The following is a 22,280-nucleotide window of genomic DNA, read 5'->3' as shown; positions in this document are numbered from 1 at the left end:
TAGGCCACCTTTTCTAGGCCCCTCTCCATACGGAGCAAGCAGTGTTGTCCCTAAATAGGGCTGCTTGGTCGTTCAGGGTGCTGCCGAAAAATGCTTTTGTCTCCGGGTCAGCATCAGGCGACCAATACACTGAACCACCTACATGCAGGATTGGGACTGCGGCTTCCAGTGGCATCTTCCAACTGCCGTTTTGCCCCTTGCCCATCGCTGAAGGACTTGGTATGTTGTGGGTTGTGGATGTGGATACCCTTCAGGCCTGCGCAGAGGAATTTTTAGGTGAAGCACAGTGTGCACAGTACTGGTTCCACCCTTTCACCATGGGGTCATCTGCCATGGCCCAGTAAGCCGGGACGCCGGCAGCGAGTCCTCCAGATGGTAGCTGTTACATTAACGAGCTCTGTCTGCCCGGGCTTGATATTAGAGTTTTCCTTCTCTTGGCTGGCGAGGTTGGTGAGCCCAACCTGCTCATCCGGTTATACCGCCGGACATTCGTTTGCACCATGACGTGGCAAACTCTGCGAAAACAGGGGGGACCAGCGAGAAGGTGTTGCCACGGAGGCAGTAATGTAGGAGAGGCCATTGCAGTGACCATCTGCCAGGCATAGCCAGACAGTGACCACGCAGCGTTCACTACACCGGGAAAGGAGAGGCGATGTATTGCGCATGCACTTTCCCTGGGGGAGCAGGACACCCAGAGGGAGCCCACCCCCCCACCCCACCTTCACACATAAACTATCATAAATGTCTACATTCTCATGGCGTTATCAGGACTCCGTCCTTGCTTTCCCCAGATGTGTCGCACTCCCTAAGAGGAATGTATGGGAAGGTACTGATTATTCTTTCTCAAGTTAGTTTAATTTCTTTCTATTTCTACTTTGCAAGCAATAAAGTAAGAAGGGGGAGGGGGAAAGAATAACAGAGTTAACAGACCCTGGTACTCCATGATATTTCACAGGCCAGTTTTATGAAGGACCCTAAAACAATCAATTACTAATGGAATTCTACCACGCTTGACAAGAAGAGTCTGAGCAGCAGCTTGTGGTCCGTCAGTATCGTGAAGAGCTATAGAGGAAGTCGTGGAATTTCTTTACTCCCGTGACTATGTTCAGCCTCTATTTGTCTATCTGTGCATAGTTGCACTTTGGCGGCTGTAGAGTCCTCAAGTAGTAAGTTACTGGGACCTGACAGCTGTCCAGTAGCAGACGAGCCAAGACAGCACCAACCCATTAGATGAGGTGTCATAGGCAAGGATGATGGGTAGCCGCTCATTGAAGTGAGCCAGCAAGCTGTTGGATGTAAGTCTTTCACCGCCTGAAAGGCGGCAGCTTGCTGGCATCCGCAGACCCAGGGTGCCCTTTTGTCCAGATGCCGGTGGAGGGGCTCAGCTACCCCAGTCTTCTATGGAAGGAAGGTGTGGTAGAAGTTCAGGAGGCCAAGAAATGCCTGGAGTTCCACCTTGTTGGTGGGAGAGGGCATGTTGCAGATGGCCTGGATCTTGTCTTGCATGGGGTGGTTTCCACTGGCATCTACTGTGTATCCCAAGAAATCAATACGGGGGACCCCCAGGAGGCATTTCTCCCTCACCTTCAGCCCGGCTGAGTCGAAACATTAGAGCACTGCACAGAGGCAGGAGGCAAATTCTTCCTCGGTGACGGCGGTGATCAGCACATCATCAAAGAATGGTTGGACCCTGGGGATACCCTTTAGGAGAGTTCTGGAAAATCCCTGAGGCCCATTGACCCCTAATTGTAGGCACTTGACCTGGAAAGTGCCCCTGTGTGTGATGATGGTTTGCACCTCTGCTGTGGCCCCATCTACAGGGTAGGACTGAGCCAGGTCTAATTTCCCCAAAATTTTGGCCCCTGCCAGTGAAGCCAAAACATGGCTGACCACAAGAATCGGTTAGGTATTGTCCTGCAGCATCTTGTTAATCATACATTTGTAGTCCACGCAGATGTGGACACTGCCATTGGGCTTCACTGATGGTGGTTTCCCACCGTGCATTGGAGACTGGCTCTAAGACCCTTTGCGCCACAAGGTGATCCAGCTCCTCTTCAATTTTTGGTTTTAAAGTGAAAGGGACATATCAGGCCTTCAGCCTTATGGGCTGTACGGTGGGGTTCAGTTGCAGGGATACAGGAAACCCAGTGTAAGTTCCCAGAGTGCCGTCAAAGACAGAAGGGAACTCCCCAGTAATGCATTTGAAGTCCATGCCTACGTGGGCCTGGTGAATGCCTACTACATAGATCCTGAGAGGATCAAACCCAAAAGTTCAGGAGGGACCCAGTAATGACTAGAAGGGGCAGAATTCCCTCTAATTGTCCATATTTGACTCAAAAGAAAACCCACCGCATGCACTGTGACTTCTTGTTTTTGAAAGTCCCTCACGACCACTGGGGATGGGTGCAGGCGGGGTCCCCCATTTGAACACAGTCTTTGGGAGGGCGGTCTGTGCTGAGATCACAGAAAAGGTGGCCCCTAAGTCTATCTCCGTTTTCCATGGAGTACCCTTGATGATCACGTTGGTCTTGAGTTTGTCCAGAAAGGGCATGGAAAGCTGGCATACCTGGGAGGTGTAGGCCTCGAGGGAGTGTAGCTCTTCATCACTGGCAGGCGCCTGTTGATGGCCATGTCTGCAATGGGGCGTTCCAGCCAATGTGGATCTAGGCGGTTTAAACTGGCAGAATCGTGCAAGGTGGCCCGTCTTCCCACATTGGTGGCAGACAATGTCCCTGAATTTGCATGATCGTCACTTGTGGGCTTCCCCGCAGCTGACACAGGCCCGGGCGGTTGAGGTCTCCGGTGTATGTGGAGGTGGGCATCACTGGTGCAGCATGAGGTGTCATCACCATCAGAGTCTTATGACATGGAGGTAGGGAGCTGGTGAGCACTGCCTTCGGAACGGCGACCATGCTCTTTCACGACCTTTTTGTTGGCAGTGGCGACCTTCAGGGCCTTTGGAAGTGTGGGGTTGTCCATCTCAGCGATGGGCAACCCTATCTAGCAGGACCTCTTCTGGTTGTGCAAATCATCCCTGGACTCCAAGCTCTCGCAGGGCCCTGAGGTAGTCTGTTGCGAACTCGTTCAGCTGCTGGTGACGATCAAAGAAGCAGAGCCGGCAGATCATCTTGGTCGGCTATGGGGAGAAATGACCAATCAGCGACATGATTATCTATTTATAGGTGGTGGTCTCAACTGTCGCTGGGGCTACCAGGCTCTCAGCTAGCCTCAGGGTGGTGATGCCACAGAAACTCAGTAGCAGGGCCTTCTTCATTTCCCAGTCTTCTTCCCCGTCCCTGATATTATGAGTCATGAGGTAGTACTTGAATTGCTTGGCCCATGTTTCCCAGAGCTTGGGGTGAGCTGGGTCAAACTTGGACAATGATCCTGCAGTGTTAGTCATGTAGGTCGGCAGTGGCGATGCGATGCGCGGAGCTGGAGTGCAGAGAGTAATGATGCGTGGTTCAGTGCTGGTTGCCGGGACACACTGAACATGATCCCACTTTTGTCGCCACTATAATATAATGGGTTTATGCATTGAGGAGACAAGTTTGCAGTGATCATAGCTCTTTACTGAATTACAGCATGGTGACTGGTAGGCTAGAAGACAGCTGAACGGGGCCAACTTTATACAGTCCTGGGTTCCCATGCTAGAACACCATTGGGTCGTTTGAACCAGCAGGGGGTGTCTGATTGGGCCAGGGCAGCAGGGATCTGGATCCTACTGCCCATTGTCCTTGAGTCCTAAGTCCTCAGTCCTCCAATGAAGCCAGTAGGAACCACTGGTTAAGGGAACATGAAACATGCAGTCCACATACACAACACACTCACAAACCTTTGACAGAGGAAGCTTGTGCCAGCTGTATCCCACCCAGAGTGAGAAGCCGAAATCCTGGCCTTGCCCATTCCTGGGCCAGCTACAGGACCTCCAATGCTATATAGCATTGGAAAAGGTTCAGAAAAGGGCAACTAGAATGATTAAAGGGTTGGAACACTTTCCTTATGAAGGTTAAAACACTTGAGGCTCTTTACCTTGAAGAAACATCGAGTGAGGGATGACATGATAGAGGTTTACAATATTGTGCATGGGATAGAGAAGGTAGAGAAAGAAGTACTTTTTTCCATTCTCACAATACAAGAACTCGTGGACATTCAATGAAATTGCTGAGCAGGATGATTAACACATGGAATTCACTGCCACAGGAGGTGGTGATAGCTACAACCATAGAGAGCTTCAAGAGGGGATTGGATAAGTATATAGAGAAGAGGTCCATCAGTGGCTATTAGCCACAGTTTATCGTTGGAGCTCCCTGTCTGGGACAGTGATGCTCTGTATTCTTGGTGCTTAGGAGGGCACAGTGGGAGGGCTTCTAGTGTCCTGGCCCCACTGGTGGACCTTTTGATGACACTTGGGTTTTTTAACCACTGTGTGACATAGTGTTGGACTGGATAAGCCATTGGCCTGATCCAACATGGCTTCTCTTATGTTCTCCATCTTTGCTGGGTTCAGCTTCAGGCATCTGTTTTAACCATTCCACCATAGCTCCCAAACAACTGGCCAGATCTTTTGGAGTGGTGTCTGGCCATCCATCCATCCATTAACACATACAGCTTGGTGTCATTAGCATATTGATGGCACCCTAGCTCAGACCTCCTGATTACCTGGGCTAGAGAGCACATATGGATATTACAGCGCAATGGGGAGAGGATTGCCCCCTGGGGGATGTTGCAACCAATGGTGTTGCAAATAAACCCCAAGCACCACCCTCTGTCCCTGCCCATGGAAAATGAGCACAGCCATTGCAAGGCAGTCCCAGATATTCCAATGGCAGTGAGGCACTGGTCGACTGGTCATGGTCAACCATGTCAATCACTGCTGAAAGACCTAATAGCAGTATCATGGACTCACCCCCTTCAGCTGCCTAAGGAGACCATCTGTCTCCATCCCATGACCAGGTCAGAAGCTGGACTGGAATGGATCCAGAGCCAGTGTATCATCCAAGACTGAGTTCCTGAATGACAAGACTGGTAACTGCTTGCCTACCATTGCAAACTTCTCTAGCAATGTGCATCTTCAGAGAAGATGTGAGAAGCATTTCCTAGTACATGTTCTAGGTGAGCAAATCTCAGCCATGCAATCTGAGAGGCAGCCATTTTTCACAGATAAATGAGAAGATACTCATATGTGGTAGGAGGACACATAATGCAAGAATTCCACATGGTAAACAATATGATCCAAGTCTATCCAAAATATAATTTGGTTATCTTGCAGGCTATACATAGATTACTGGCATCTACCTTTGGAGAAAGAAAAAGGAAGCAAGAAATATTCAATTTAAACTCACCACATGGTTTAATAGCACAAAACTCCCAGATGGTATTGGCGTCAAGTGTGTAGCACCACGGTCTCGGCTTGTGATCAGGATTACGGCAGTAATTATCATCAAGGCCTTTGTCAGGATGTCTACAAACCACACCAACAAGGACAAGCATGTCAGCCAAAGTCTGGCAGGCAACACTGCACAGGCATACACTAGAGAAGAACTAAATAGCTTGTTGCTGCAGATGACTGAGAGTTGACCCATGTGAAATAAAAGATCACACATGCAAGTGCTGAACAACCACAGATGGGAAGGAGTGGAAGCCATCAAAACACCCCAGGAGGAGAACTCTTCAGATAGGTTTCATGATATCAAACAGGGTTCTTCAACTAACTGACAAACCTCCTGTTAACCTCTGGCCTGACCAAAAAAGAGTTATTTTGTCTTCTTCAAATGGGGCCAATTAAGAGTGGACAACATAAACACTTCCTGCCATGCCAGACTCATTAAAGATTATAGTTCAACAGCCCTGGGTTCAAATGGGAATGCTATTTCAATGAACTCTTTGCTAATGAGAGTTCTATTTTTAGCATTTAGATTATGTAGGGGCCCTCATTCTTTCACTACTGCAAATAAGAAAAATGGAAAGAAACTTAATTTTCCTCTGCTGTCCTTTATCTTGTCAGAATCCTACTCCTTTTAATTCTTTCATTCCCTCCCCCCCCCCCCCCCAATATTATTAATTAAATTGAAGGGGATAAAACAGACATCTTAAAACACCTGAAATGAACAACATTTTATTGTTGATTTTTACGTTTATTATTTGTGGTATATTGCAAGTGAATGTTGAATTATATTTAGGGGAGTGCAGATGTCAACTACTTTTATTTCAATGTATTTTTGGAATTGTTAGCAGATGTAGTCTTCATGAGCTGATCAGACTTACAGTTGCCTGCTGAGGGATGTTTTATCCAGAAAAATAAACCACTAAAATAATAATCCATTTGATTCTGCTGGGGAGGGGGCAATGGTAACCACATTCCTTTGCTGATAACATGCCTTGGAAAGCAGTGTCAGAGTGTTTGGGGATTTGTGGGGGGGGGAGGGGTTTGCCACAAAACCAAAAGTTATTGTGATTAAGCTCTTTGAACCTACTATTAATTGCCAAAACAGTAGAAAAGAGCAAGATCTGAAGAAGTGAGCAGTGATTCATGGAAGCTCCTCCCCTGCAGCCACAAATGTTGTTAGTCTTTAAGGTGCTCCTGGCCTCTTGCTCTTTTCTGCTGCTACAGACAGCATAACATGGCTATCTTGATTTATCAACCAGAGAAGCTGACCACTAAGGAAATTGGTTGATACTGGTTGTAACGACGCACTTGATTGCATAACCTGCCAAATTTGCTAGTCTCCATTCTGCATTTAAGTAAATGTTATTATATTAATTCTCATTTCTACATTTAACATATGCTTCAGTATTTTGATGAATTAAAGTCAACATGACTAGAAAATAATTTGTGGCAAGTGACAAACTATTATCTGGATAGCAAGAGCAAAAGATTCCCTTCATGGTCAAGGATGGTTAAATGAATGAAAGGTGTGATGATCATCACAGCTGAATGTTCAACAAACATTTCAAACATGCTGAAGAACTCATTGTACAAAAGGGTACATAACACAATGCTTTGCCACAGCTTCCCCCCACATCAGCCACAGAAGCCTTTCCGTTGGCTATTTGTTACATTAACCAACCAAAAACATTTAATGCTTCACCACTGGCACTTACTAGGAAGGTGTCTCCCTGTAACTCTTATTACATTTTCATTGTTCATCAGTGTCTGGCAAATTATTTAGATCAGAATAAATTTGTGCATGCCTGTTCTCACACTGCTTCATGGAAGTTGTAGCTGTTCTTTGAGAAAGACCAATCACTTCCCAGGCAACTGTGATCCTCACCTTGAGATATGGCAAGCACCTGCTCTGACTGGTCACTGTGCATGTTAGAAATGTTTATTTACCAAGGCATAATTTGCCTTCCAATTTCTGCAGGAAAACACAGAAGTGACTACATAAAGCTACTCAACATCACAAAACAGCAGTTCAGAAAGGGGCTCAACTTGTGTGTAAGTAAACAATTCAATCATGATCATTTCAAACAATGATCAAGTTCATGGTGCAGTTCTCAACATCTTTGAAAAGTATACTTTGCTACTGGTTTGGATATTGTTTTGCTTCCTTAGAGGCTGATATTCCCACTGTTGGAAACCGTAAAACTGGAACACTATATGCAAATACACGTAAGAACACTCCACTGAACTCCCACAAAGGTTTACAGGTTAAGTCCCACTCTCTCAACAAACATATACAGAATCAGTCTTAGGGTTGCCAGGTTTTCCACCACAGCTACAGCAGGAAACCCCCCAGCAAACGCATTCATTATCTGCTATACCTGAAAGGCTGGGGGAAAATGGGGGACAATGGAAGTGGCATCATGGCTTTGCAAAAATTCTATTGCAAAGGCTGGAGTGCCCCCAAGTCATCATGACATCACCTGTTTTCCCTGGAAGTGATGTCAGCACACAGGCATCATTCTGGCATGCCAGTCCCCACCCCCAAAATTGTCCCAGGGGTTGCAGGCTAACAAATTGCAGTTCAGAAAAAAAAGGAAGAATTGATAGTATTCACATAAGAACATAAGAGAAGCCACGTTAGATCAGGCCAATGGCCCATCCAGTCCAACACTCTGTGTCACACAGTGGCAAAAATTTATATATATATATATATATATATATATATATATATATATATATATATATATATACCTTTGCTCCATGTTTTTATCTAAACCCCTCTTGAAGGTGGCTATGCTTGTGGCCGCCACCACCACCTGTGACAGTGAATTCCACATGTTAATCACCCTTTGGGTGAAGAAGTACTTCCTTTTATCCGTTTTAACCTGTCTGCTCAGCAATTTCATCGGATGCCCAAAAGTTCTTGTATTGTGAGAAAGGGAGAAAAGGACTTCTCTACTTTCTCCACCCCATGCATTATCTTGTAAACCTCTATCATGTCACCCTGCAGTCGACGTTTGTCCAAGCTAAAGAGTCCCAAGCGTTTCAACCTTTCTTCATAGGGAAAGTGTTCCAGCCCTTTAATCATTCTAGTTACCCTTTTCTGAACATTCTCCAATGCTATAATATCCTTTTTGAGGTGTGGCGACCAGAACTGCACACAGTATTCCAAATGAGACCACACCATCTATTTACACAGGGGCATTATGATACTGGCTGATTTGTTTTCAATTCCCTTCCTAATAATTCCCAGCATGGCGTTGGCCTTTTTTATTGCAAATGCACACTGTCTTGACATTTTCAGTGAGTTATCTACCACGACCCCAAGATCTCTCTCTTGGTCAGTCTCTGCCAGTTCACACCTCATCAACTTGTATTTGTAGCTGGGATTCTTGGCCCCAATGTGCATTACTTTGCACTTGGCCATATTGAACCGCATCTGCCACACTGACGCCCACTCACCCAGCCTCAACAGATCCCTTTGGAGTTCCTCACAATCCTCTCTGGTTCTCACCACCCTGAACAATTTAGTGTCATCCGCAAACTTGGCCACTTCACTGCTCACTCCCAACTCTAAATCATTTATGAACAAGTTAAAGAGCATGGGACCCAGTACCAAGCCCTGCGGCACCCCACTGCTTACCGGCCTCCACTGCGAAGACTGCCCATTTATACTCACTCTCTGCTTCCTATTACTCAGCCAGTTTTTGATCCACAAGAGGACCTGTCCTTTTACTCCATGACTCTCAAGCTTTCTAAGGAGCCTTTGATGAGGAACTTTATCAAAAGCTTTCTGGAAGTCAAGGTAAACAACACCTATCGGGTCTCCTTTGTCCACATGTTTGTTCACCCCCTCAAAGAAATGTAACAGGTTAGTGAGGCAAGATATTCCCTTACAGAACCCATGCTGAGTGTCAAGTCTGCTGTAGTTTTATAGAATACATCCTTGGTTCAGGAAAAGGATCCTGGGTAAAAGCCATACTGTATACCGATGCTGCTAGCTTGATCGCTCCTTTCCCTCCTCCCTTCCTTTTGTTATGTAGTACCGCTTTGAAATGGGAATATGGGAACAAGATAGTAGTGCCTTCTCAGGGAATGGTGTCAAGACGGCCAAGGCCGGCCAGGCCTGAGAACGAAATAGTAACATCAATGGGTGAATGTGCCCTGCATAGAGTACCCCTCCCTCAAGAATCCCTTTGATGTATACCTTAAATGCTTGCCTTGATTGTGTATTCGCCAGTCTTTCAATTTTAACTCTATAGTCTAACAACACGTTACAATAAACTAGAAACTTTTATCAAGAAGGTCTCATTATTGAAACATCAGACTTGACACTGAGTCTTCCTCAATAACCCGTGTCCATCAATGTGCCTACTCATTCTGTCCTTGATAATGCTTTCTACCAACTTTCCCGGTATTGAAGTCAGACTGACGGGCCTGTAATTTCCCATATCTTCTCTGGAACCCTTTTTAAAGATGGGGGTGACATTTGCTACCTTCCAGTCCTCAGGAATGGAGACAGATTTCAATGAAAGATTACAGATTTTTGTTAGAAGATCCACAAGTTCAACTTTGAGTTCTTTCAGAACTCTTGGATGTATGCCATCCGGACCAGGTGACTTATTAGTTTTTAATTTGTCTATCAGTTGTAGGACCTCCTCTTTTGTCACCTCAATCTGACTCAGGTCTTTCAACACCCCTTCCAAAATTAGTGGTTCTGGGGCGGGCAAAAAGTTCTCATCTTCCACGGTGAAGACTGAAGCAAAAAATTCATTCAGCTTCTCAGCCATTTCCCTATCCTCCTTCAGTAATCCTTTTACCCCATGGTCATCCAAGGGCCCCACTGCCTCCCTGGCTGGTTTCCTACTTCTAATATATTTGAAGAAATTTTTATTGTTGGTCTTTATGTTATTTGCAATATGCTCCTCATAGTCCCTTTTTGCCTGCCTGATCACAGCACATGTAGAGTAATGATTTAGAACAAATGGTCTAGTCTTTTCAGCAAAATAATACTCTTTGACATTCACAGATAAATGACAAATTGCACACCTTTTACAAGCAAAGTGCCCTTTAAGAGTATGCTTGACCGATTGGTATTCTCTTGATCTTACCAATTTATCCCTAATGGAATAAGTGCGATGCAATCCTATTTGTGGTGGTATTTCACAACCTCCAATATCACTTACAATGTGCCAATGCTTCCTTACCACATTACAAATTCTGCTAGACAGACAACTAAATTCTAATCCCCATTGTAATCTAGTATTTCTCATCCTGGGATTCTGTTTTAGTAACTGTGTTCTATCCAGATTGGCAGCCCTTTTTCTAGCCATCCTAACATCTTTTTCTGGATAGCCTCTACCAACAAAATGAGATGCTAACTTAGCACTATCCTCAAGATAATCAGACATTAGGGTACTATTTCTTCTCAGCCTTACAAACTGGCCATATGGTATATTCTTTTTCAAAGCACGTGGATGGAATGATGAATACTGTAAAAAAAGTATTCCTATCTGTCAGCTTTCTGTAGGTTTTAGTTCCCAACTCATTCTCAGTTGTTTTGTATACAACCGTATCTAAAAAAGGTACATCATTAGTGCTTTCCTGGTAAGTAAATTCCACCTTGTTATGCATTGTGTTCATCCAGTTCATGAGCTCTGACACAGATTTTCTGTGGCTTATCACAAAGAAGCAATCATCTATAAATCTGGTGTAAAAATTATTTCTTTCAAAAAAGGATTGCAATTTTCATTGAAAATTTTTTTCATCTCTAGTTTGTTCATGAAGAGATTTGCTATGCTAGGGGCACAACTTGACCCCATAGCAACCCCAGACACTTGCAAATAAAAAGAATCTCTATACTGGAAATAATTCTTATCCAGAATTATGTTTAGCAGTTCCATAAGGAATTATGTAGGGGGCTCTTTAATTTCCCTCAACTCCAAAGTTTCTACAACCACCAGCCTTGCGTCTTCATATGGTATAATTGTATAGAGTGATTTTACATCTGCTGTGATCAAGACAGCCTCTTCTGGAACCAATAACTCTTCAATGTTGTTAATAAACTGAGTTGTGTCTTTAGTAAAAGATTTAATTCTAAGGACAAGGGGTTGTAAAAAATAATCTAAATACTTTGCTAAGGGTTCTAACACCGAGTTTCTGCCTGATAAAATTGGTCTCCCTGGTGGTGGGAGTATCTGTTTATGTCAAGATGTAAAGTCAAGGAGTCCTGGGAAATTCATTGTATAAATATTTATGTAACTTGTTGGAGATTATGCCCATCATTTCAACTTCATTCAGGACAATTTTAATCAATCTCTGAATATTCCTTGTTGGATCACTCATCAAGCACTTAAAATGTGTGGTAACAGCTAATTGCTTTTCAATTTCTTGATGATAGTCATCACTGTTCAAAACCACAATGGCCCCGCCCTTATCAGCAGGCTTCACTATGATAGAATCATCCTGTACCAGCCCTTTAAGAGCTAAAGCCTCCTCTCGAGGCAGATTATTCCAAGGTCGCTCTAAATTCCTTTCCAGCCTTTTAACATCTCTCAAAACTAAACGCTCAAAAATTACAATTGTTGGATCCTGAATAGAGGGATTAAATGTAGATTTGGGGCAGAACATTTCCCTGTTGCCCTCATCATTGCCAATTTTTTTAAGCTTGATCATTCGGATTAATTTAAAAAGATCAATTCTTGTCTGAAAACTGTTGTAATCAGGTACAGGCACAAAACCCAGCCCTCTATTGAGCACCCTATGCTCCTCAACTGTCAGTAGCCGGTTAGACAGATTTACAACTAAGTCTTCTTGCAGTTCTTTTGGTCCTGGCTCTGTCCTAAAAAATCATCACCAGTTCTCCTGTCCCCATCCTTCCTATTGTAGCTCCTAAGAATTCTCTTTGGTTTTACTGGGGCTTTATCCTCCCCTGATGTGGATCCAGAATCAATATCAGAGGAGTCCACATCAGAGCACACCCTCATTGGGCGTGCCCATGATATATGTTTCTCATTAACTTTTGATTTCTTAAGACGGTCTACAGTCCAATTATAAATGCTCCCGTCTATGTAGTCATTAAGATCCCTGTTGAACTTCTTACCCTTAACCTCAAAATCATATAAACTACTCCTAAATTCCTTAATTTCTTATCAAAAATCTGAGTAAAGCATGTCTCTTTCAGGGATACTTCCATCTTTTCCACATCAGCTTTAATTACCACAGTCTCAGTTTTGGATTTTTCAATGAGTAATAGCATCATCTCCTCAGATGCCAAGATCGACAAGGAGATTGACAACAGGCTGGCAAAGGCAAACCGTGCACTTGGCCGACTGCACAAAAGAGTGTGGAGCAACAAGCATCTGAAAAAAGGCACAAAGATCAATGTTTACAAAGCGGTTGTGATGACAACCCTCATCTACGGCTCCGAATCGTGGGTTTTATACCGTCATCACCTGCGACTCCTTGAGCGCTTTCATCAGCGCTGCCTTCGCACCATCCTCAGCATCCACTGGAGTGATTTTGTGACCAACACTGAGGTTACAAGCATCGAGGCACTGCTGTTGAAGATGCAGCTGCGCTGGGCAGGGCATATTTCTAGTATGGAAAACCACCGCCTTCCCAAGATTGCTCTGTATGGCAAACTTTCCACCGGCCATCGAAATAGACGGGCACCAAAGAAGAGGTACAAGGACTCCTTGAAGAAATCCCTTGGCACCTGTCGCATCAACCATCACCAGTGGTCTGACCTAGCCTCAGATCGCAAAGCATGGAGGCACACCATCCACCAGGCTGTCTCTTCCTTTGAGAACGCACGCATAGCTGGTCTTGAGGACAAAAGGAGATTGAGGAAGAATCGCACTGCTACAGCACCAACCCCAAATCAGACTTTTCCCTGCAGCCACTGTGGCCGGATCTGCCTGTCCCGCATTGGTCTTGTCAGCCACCAGCGAGCCTGCAGCAGACGTGACTACTGCACCCTTCTTAAATCTTCGTTCGCGAAGGCAAGCCGAGAGAGAGAGAGAGCGAGCATCAGATCTGTAGAACACTTATTCAAAATAGCAGCCCATTTAATCCTGAAATCTGCGTCTTCTGCAAACAAAGCTGGAGGTTTGTGCACCCTGAGGCCTCTTGGAATTCTATTATTTCTACAGTACTCAGAAAGGAAAAGAGCATGTAGTTGCAATCTACTTATTTTCTTCTGGGCTTTAAAAAAACTGCCCCTAATCTGTGGTGAACTCTCTTATAGCATCTCCAACATTTTGGCATATCAGCCAGTATTTGCTCTTTCTGAGCATCAGTATAAGCAAAAAGTGTATCATATTGTGCAATAACTCTCCAAAATGGAATAGAATACAATCCAAAAGGTCACTATAATGGATAACACAACAAAAAATACAAGCTAGTGCCCAATTTACTAAGAAATATATAGAAACCAGTCCAAATGTCCAAAACATGTACATTCAAGTCCCAAAGTAGGACAAGGCAATCAATTAAGTACTTGTTTCTTTCCAGTCTTCATCAGACCTGAGACCAATATTGATTCAATTATACAGATTCTTTACATAATTTTTAAAAAAGGGGGACGCAGAGCGTCTCCAAGATAAGCCAATTGATTAAGTACTTGTTTCTTTCCAGTTTTCCTCAGATCTGGGACCACTAACAAAAGAAAATATTATACAAAAATATCAGAAGGACATTCAGACACCACCAACCCTCTTCCAGTGAAAAAATATCATACTTATATATTGATTTAATTATATAGATTCACTACACAATTTTGAAAAAAGGGGGATGCAGAGCGTCTCCAACAGCAATTTCACATTGGCTACAGCTCAGTATAAGGCACCCTAATTGTGCAACTAACATGTTTAAAAAGGCAAACATCTCATTTACAGCTGCCATTACACAAACCTCTTAAAGGTAAAGTAACATATTTCTAATGCAACATGTTAAAAGACACAAGCACCACAAACTATATCCACAGCAGATACAACATACAAAATATTCCATACAAAGAATGTCAAATAACATAATTTATACAAAAATGTGTTATCACACAGCCAAATTATTGGCTTGTCCTACTTTGGGACTTGAATGTACATGTTTTGGACATTTGGACTGGTTTCTATATATTTTTTAGTAAATTGGTCACTAGCTTGTATTTTTTGTTGTGCTAATTGAGGTCAGGCTGCCTATTAAAAGCCCTGGGCCACAAATAAAAACATTTCAAAGTAAATATTCTGTAGTCCACACAAATTATTTTATTAGAAGTTAGAGCATGTGTTTTTCATTTCCACATCTTGGAAATGTAATTTTGTAGATGAATTGCTGAGAGATCCTGAAACATTAGCAATGAAGAATTACAGATCAATGTCACACACCCTGCACCGTGATTCTGCTATTCAACTGAATATTTCCAACATTATCCCGCAATGCCAGCTCAGGATGCAGTGGGCACTCCTCAGTCAGCCTGCCTTACACCAAGCACTGATGATACCACAAGTTGTAGCATTTTTGTGGGGGTACCAAGACTAGCCCAGCTTAAGAAGGTGCAGTCAGCTAGTGCAGCTCCCCTGGTGCCTGATTCAATAGATGTGGTAGTTTTGTTCTTAAAGGTCATGGAGAAAAAGTATCTTATGTAGTTCACTAATGCATTTTTATAGAAGATCAAAGAATGAGGAGGAGGATGCTGTCTGCCAGGTGCATGCATCCAGGATGTGACAGAAAGGATTAGAAGACTTATCAAGCCCACAGATTATTATCCTTTCTTGCTGATCCATGTGGGGTAAGAACACTAAAGCTTTGCAGAGAGTGGTGCATACACTAGGTAATGTTAACTTGCAGGTCTTCAGAGCCAGGTGAACTGCATCCAAGGGTTCTAAAAGAGCTTGCAGATGTAATTTCTGAGCCTCTGGCTATTATTTTTGAGAATTCTTGGAGAACAGGAGAGGTGCTGGAAGACTGAAGGCAGGCGAATGTTGTCCCCATCTTCAAGAAAGGGAAAAAAGAGGATCCGGGTAACTACCGACCCGTCAACTTGACGTCTATACCTGGAAAAGTTTTAGAATAAATCATCAAACAGTCAGTCCTGGAACATTTAGAAAGAATGGATGTGATTACTAAGAGCCAGCATGGGTTTCTCATTGATCTGTAATTCTTCAAGTAATGTCAGACTAACCTTATTTCTTTTTTTGAGAAAGTGGCTACCTTGCTGGATCAGGGGAATGCTGTAGACATCGTTTATCTTGATTTCAGTAAGGCTTTTGATATGGTTCCACATACTATCCTTGTTGACAAGATGGTAAAACATGGTTTGGATCCTGTTACCATTAGGTGGATCAGTAATCGGCTGACAGATCACACCCAGAGAGTGCTTTTGAATGGTTCTTCATCCCCTTGGAGTGGAGTGACAAGTGGAGTGCCTCAAGGATCTGTCCTGGGACCTGTTTTGTTCAACATCTTTATAAATGATTTATAAATGATTTGGATGAAGGAATAGAGGGAAAGCTTATTAAATTTGCAGATGATACTAAATTGGGAGGGGTTGCAAATAAAGTAGATGGCAGTAACAGGATACAGGATGACCTTGACAGGCTGGAAAACTGGGCTAAAATCAATAAAATGAATTTTAACAGGGATAAATGTAAAGTTTTGCATTTAGGTAGGGAAAATCCAATGAATGGTTATCGGATGGGGGAGATTTGTCTTAGCAGTAGTATGTGCGAAAAGGATCTAGGGGTCTTAGTGGACCATACGCTGAACATGAGTAAACATTGTGATGTGGTGGCTAAAAAGGCAAATGCAATTCTGGGCTGTATCAACAGAAGTATAGTGTCCAGATCACGTGAAGTGATGGTATTGCTTTACTCTACTCTGGTAAGACCTCACCTGGAGTATTGTGTTCAGTTTTGGGCACCACATTTTAAGCTGCAGAGGCTAGATGGCCATCTGACAGCAATGAAGGTCCTGTAAATTTAGGGGGAGGTGTTTGTGAGTTTCCTGCATTGTGCAGGGGGTTGGACTAGATGACCTTGGAGGTCCCTTCCAACTCTATGATTCTATGAGGAAGGTTTGAATTTATACCTCACCCTTCACTCAGAGTCTCAAAGCAGCTTACAATTTCCTTCCCTTCCTTTCCTTACAACAGACACCTTGTAAGTTAGCTGAGGCAAATAGTTCTGGAAGAACTTCTCTTGAAAGAGCAGCTCTGAGAAAACTGCTACTGACCCAAGGTCACCCAGCAATCAAAGCTGATTCTCCAGATTAGAGTCCACCACTATTAACCACTACACCAAACTGACTCGCAGGGGAGCCAAGGACGGGCTATGGCTAAGTGGTAGAACATCTGCTCAGTACACTCAAGCTCCCAGCTTCAACCACCAATGTCTCTAGTTAAAAAGATCAAGTAGAGGATGATAAGAAAGTCCTCAACTTGAAACGCTGGAAAGCCATTGCCAGTCTGAGAAGACAATACTGACTTTAATGGACCAAGGGTCTGACTCAGTATAAGACAACTTCATGTGTGTGATTATATTAGCCTTTTGCTGTTCATGGTATATGAACAAGATGTTCTGCTGTATATGTGCAGATTGATTACAATCATGTTGCAGCGATCTATGGTTAAGGAAACAAATGGCTGGTTTAAGCTGCCCCGGGGACAGCAGGTGAGTGGATCTAAAAATTGCATCCAAAGATGTGTATCTGTCTGCCATCCCTATTCCATACTCACCCAGTCCTGGTTTGGATGGGAGCCACCTCAGAAAGGTACCATGTTAGAAGTGGCTCTGAGGCTAATATCTGAGATGGCTCCAAGGCACCACCCCGGCCATCTGGACAGCTGAGAAGAGCCCAGGGAGCACCTGAGGAGCAGCAGATGGGCACATGAACACTCTGGACACTCCTCCAGGGGATCTGTGGCCTGTCCCTGTTCCGGGGGCAGGCTGTGTGCCATCTGCACACTCCCAGGTACTCCTTTTCTGGCCGGCTCACTTCCAGGTTGGCTTTCTGCTGCCCTGAGCTGGTGGTGTAGACACAGCCCATGTCTCTCCTCCCTCTCACATACTTACACCCAACTGAATGCAGATTTTCAGAGAACAGCAAGGAGAGATAAGGAGGCCTTCCTGAAGGAACAATGCAAAGCAATAGAGGAAATAGAATGGGAAGGACAAGAGATCTCTTCAAGAAAACTGGAGAAATCAAGGGAACGTTTCGTGCAAAGATGGCCATGATAAAGCACAAAAATGGTAGGGACCTAATAGAAGCAGAAGAGACCAGGAAGAGGTGGCAAGAATACACAGAAGAATTATACAAGAAGGATCTCAATGTCCTTGACAACCATGACAATGAAATCACTGACCTCGAGCCAGACATCCTGGAGTGTGAAGTCAAATGGGCCTTAGAAAACATTACTAACAACAAAGCGAGCAGAGATGACGGTATCCCAGTTGAGCTATTCAAAGTCCTAAACAATGATGCTGTTAAAGTGATACATATATTATATCAACAAATTTGGAAAACGCGACAGTGGCCAAAAGATTGGAAAAGGTCAGTTTATATTCCAATCCCAAAGAAGGGTAATGCCAAAGAATGTTCAAACTATCGCACCTTTGCACTCATTTCACATGCCAGCAAGGTCATGTTAAAGATCCTACAAGCTAAGCTTCAGCAGTATGTAGATCAGGAACAACCAGAAGTTCAAGTTGGGTTTCGAAGAGGTCAAGGAACTAGAGATCAAATTGCCAACATTCGCTGGATTATGGAGAAAGCAAGGGAATATCAGAAAAACATCTATTTCTGTTTCATTGACTACGCCTTTGATTGTGTGGATCACAACAAACTGTGGCAAGTCCTTAAAGAGATGGGAGTACCAGACCACCTCACATGTCTCCTGAGAAACCTTTATAAGGGTCAAGAAGCAACTGTCAGAACGGGATATGGAACAACTGATTGGTTTAGAATAGGAAAAGGAGTTCGACAAGGATGTATATTGTCAACCTGCTTATTTAATTTATATGCAGAGGACATCATGCGGAATGCTGGCCTGGATGAAGCACAAGCGAGAATTAAGATTGCCGGGAAAAACATCAACAACCTCAGATATGCAGATGACACCACTCTAATGGCAGAAAGTGAGAAGGACCTAAAGAACCTCTTGTTGAGGGTGAAAGAGGAGAGCACAAAAGTAGGCTTGAAACTCAACATCAAAAAAACTAAGATCATGGCATCCAGCCCCATCACACCATGGCAAATAGGAGGGGAAGACATGGAAGTAGTGACAGAATTCACATTTCTGGAATCCAAGATCATTGCAGATGGTGACTATATCCATGAAATTAAAAGACGTTTACTCCTTGGGAGGACAGCTATGGCAAACCTGGGTAGTATAATAAAAAGTAGAGACATCACCCTGCCAACAAAAGTCCATATAGTCAAAGCTATGGTATTCCCAATAGTAACGTATGGCTGTGAGAGCTGGACCATAAGAAAGGCTGAGCACAGAAGAATAGATGTTTTTGAGCTGTAGTGCTGGAGAAGAATCTTGAGAGTCCCTTGGACTGCAAGAAGATCCAATCAGTCGGTCCTAAGGGAAATCAACCCAGATTGTTCTCTGGAAGGTCAGATGCTGAAGCTGAAGCTCAAATGCTTTGGCCACCAAATGAGAAGGGAGCACTCACTGGAGAAGATCCTGATGCTGGAAAAGACAGACAGACAGACAGACAGACAGACAGACAGACAGACAGACAGACAGACAGACAGACAGACAGACAGACAGACAGACAGACAGACAGACAGACAGATAGATAGATAGATAGATAGATAGATAGATAGATAGATAGATAGATAGATAGATAGATAGATAAATTTATTGTCATTGTTCTCAACAAAAAGAGAGCAACGAAATGAGGTGCTCTTCCACAAACATACCAACACATCAAACACACATATTCATAAACTATTTAAATACATCTAAAACCATTTAAACCATTAAAACCATTTAAACCATTTAAATACATCTAAAACAAATAATCATTCATAACCCTGCACTTGGATAGAAACTGTCCTTAAATCTGTTTGACAGAAGGCAAAAGAAGGCAAAAGACAGAAGGCAAAAGAAGAAGGGGACTGCAAAATATGAGATGGCTGGACAGCGTTACTGATGTAACAAACACGAATTTGAGCAGACTTCGGAGGATGGTGAAAGATAGGAGGGCCTGGCGTGACTTTGTCCATGCGGTCGCAAAGAGTTGGACTCAACTGTGCGACTGAACAACACAACAACAGTACCACAATAAAAGCAGTGGCACAGTGGCTTACAGTACTCCAGAGTATTTAGCAGTTGTATTCTGGCTGGAGGTTATTCCATTGAACTGTTATTTTAAGCGGCATAGAGGTGGTGATTTTACTGATGTGAGCCCCAGAGGAGCCAATGTAATAGATTATATTCTGGCTCTACTTGAATATATTTCTTACTTTAAGCATTAATAAATTGGTGATTTTATGGGAAGTGATAATCTCCCATTCTCTTTTTCTACAGACTTCTCTTTGGAACACTATTCTGTTCCAGCACAAATATTTTCACTCTCCCAAAATCAAAATAAATCTTTTTGATTATACTGGAGCTCTAACTCAGGCCCATGGACCAGAATGGTCCTGCAGCTCTCTTTTCCCACTCTCTTCTCCCGTTCCTTCTCTCTTTGCTGAAAGATCGCCTCCTCATTGCCTGTCCTCACCCTTCTGAACTCAAGCTTGAGGTACTGTTGAGCACAAGGAGCAGAGGGCAGAGCTGCCAAACTTTCCAGCTCATCTTCTTTACAGGCTTCTGCTTCAGCAAGAAGCTCCTCTGGGCTCCACTGAAATACACTGCAGCACAAAAACAGTTGCAAAGAAAATGTTGAATGGATTTTCCACTCCCAGAGTAGCCTATCTGGGCCAAGAAACCTTAACGGAAAATCCATTCCACGTTTCCTTTGCAACTTTTTTTGTGCTGCAATATATTTCAATGGATCCCATGCATTCTTGACTCCCATTATCTCCAATGGACCTTCAATCTCTTCAATTCTGGAGAGCCACTGACATTCTGAGTAGACCGGGGGGGGGGGGGGGGAGAAGCTGGCAATGCTCAGTCATTTGTTTTCCTAGGCTCAGAGCATTTTATATTTTTTAGTTTATATTTTTTAGTTTCTGCTGTGATCCTTGTGCTTTTTCTTTGGTCATTTTCGCACTCACCTCCAGCCGGCGCGACCCCCCTCTTCACCGCGCAGGATCTGCGCGGATTTCGCACTAAATGCCACGGAGCAGCCTTTTGCGCTGGAAACTCCCGGCGCAAAAGCCACTCAAACGCCAAACTGCTTTTTGGCGATTTACGTTTGAGCGGCTTTTGCGATGGGAGTTTCCGGCGCAAAAGGCTGCTCCGCGGCATTTAGTGCGAAATCCGCGCAGATCCTGCGCGGTGAAGAGGGGGGTCGCGCCGGCTGGAGGTGAGTGCGAAAACGACCTTTATGTTTTATTTAAAAACAATTTGCCAAATCCTACTATTCTCCCACTTTTCCATTTTAGGCAGGCATGTTTTAAGGGCAGGGAGGAGAAGGTTTGGGAGGTGTCAAATATCAAGGACTGTTAAATAAAAAAGTAGCAGTGTTTCTTACCATTTTAAGCATGTCTGAATTTTAAGTAAAAAAAGCTTTGTGTTTGTCTGTTTCCTTTATAAAGTTTATATCTCCGCTACCTGGCATTACATATTATGACATACATGGCCTGATAAAGCCCCATGTATGTCAGATCTCTCTCTCTCTCGGCTTGGCTTCGCGAACGAAGATTTAAGAAGGGTGCAATAGTCCACGTTTGCTGCAGGCTCGCTGGTGGCTGACAAGACCAATGTGGGACAGGCAGGTCCGGCCAGAGCGGCTGCAGGGAAAAGTCTGATTTAGGGTTGGTGCTGTAGCAGTGCGATTCTTCCTCAATCTCCTTTTGTCCTCAAGACCAGCTATGCGTGCGTTCTCAAAGGAAGAGACAGCCTGGTGGATGGTGTGCCTCCATGCTTTGCGATCTGAGGCTAGGTCAGACCACTGGTGATGGTTGATGTGACAGGTGCTAAGGGATTTCTTCAAGGAGTCCTTGTACCTCTTCTTTGGTGCCCCTCTATTTCGATGGCCGGTGGAGAGTTTGCCATACAGGGCAATCTTGGGAAGGCGGTGGTTTTCCATCCTAGAAATATGCCCTGCCCAGCGCAGCTGCGTCTTCAACAGCAGTGCCTCGATGCTGGTAACCTCTGCCCGCTTGAGGACTTCAGTGTTGGTCACAAAGTCACTCCAGTGGATGTTGAGGATGGTGCGAAGGCAGCGCTGATGAAAGCGCTCAAGGAGTCGCAGGTGATGACGGTATAAAACCCACGATTCGGAGCCATAGATGAGGGTTGTCATCACAACCGCTTTGTAAACATTGATCTTTGTGCCTTTTTTCAGATGCTTGTTGCTCCACACTCTTTTGTGCAGTCGGCCAAATGCACGGTTTGCCTTTGCCAGCCTGTTGTCAATCTCCTTGTCGATCTTGGCATCTGAGGAGATGATGCACCCCAGGTAGCTGAACTGCTGGACTGTCTTCAGAACTGATTCACCCACAGTGATGCAGGGAGGGTGATAATCTTCCTGGGGTGCAGGCTGGTGGAGAACTTCTGTCTTCTTCAGACTAACTTCTAGGCCGAATAGCTTGGCAGCCTCTGCAAAGCAGGACGTCATACGCTGCAGAGCTGATACCGAGTGGGAGACGATCTAGCCCTCATAATAATGTGTTTAGGGCTGCCACGTCCAACTCAGAAAATATCTGGGGACTTTGGGGTGTGGAGGCAGGAGACTTTCCCATTCCCTAAAATGAATAAATAAAAATACAGCAG

General features: G+C 44.1%; 1 protein-coding gene across 1 annotated transcript in view; it reads right to left on the bottom strand.

The window, feature by feature from the left end:
* HGF (hepatocyte growth factor) overlaps nt 1-22,280 on the bottom strand; it is a 187,275-nt gene that overhangs the window by 97,163 nt on the left and 67,832 nt on the right. Inside the window, exon 7 of the mRNA XM_060246022.1 lies at nt 5,346-5,464. Coding sequence (XP_060102005.1) covers nt 5,346-5,464 — 119 coding nt within the window. The remainder of the gene's footprint in view (nt 1-5,345; nt 5,465-22,280) is intronic.

Source organism: Heteronotia binoei, chromosome 8 (assembly GCF_032191835.1).
Source record: "Heteronotia binoei isolate CCM8104 ecotype False Entrance Well chromosome 8, APGP_CSIRO_Hbin_v1, whole genome shotgun sequence".
NCBI classification, from domain to species: Eukaryota; Metazoa; Chordata; class Lepidosauria; order Squamata; family Gekkonidae; genus Heteronotia; species Heteronotia binoei.
The sequence above is the reverse complement of the archived record's forward strand: the minus strand, read 5'-3'. Positions and strand labels throughout refer to the sequence as shown.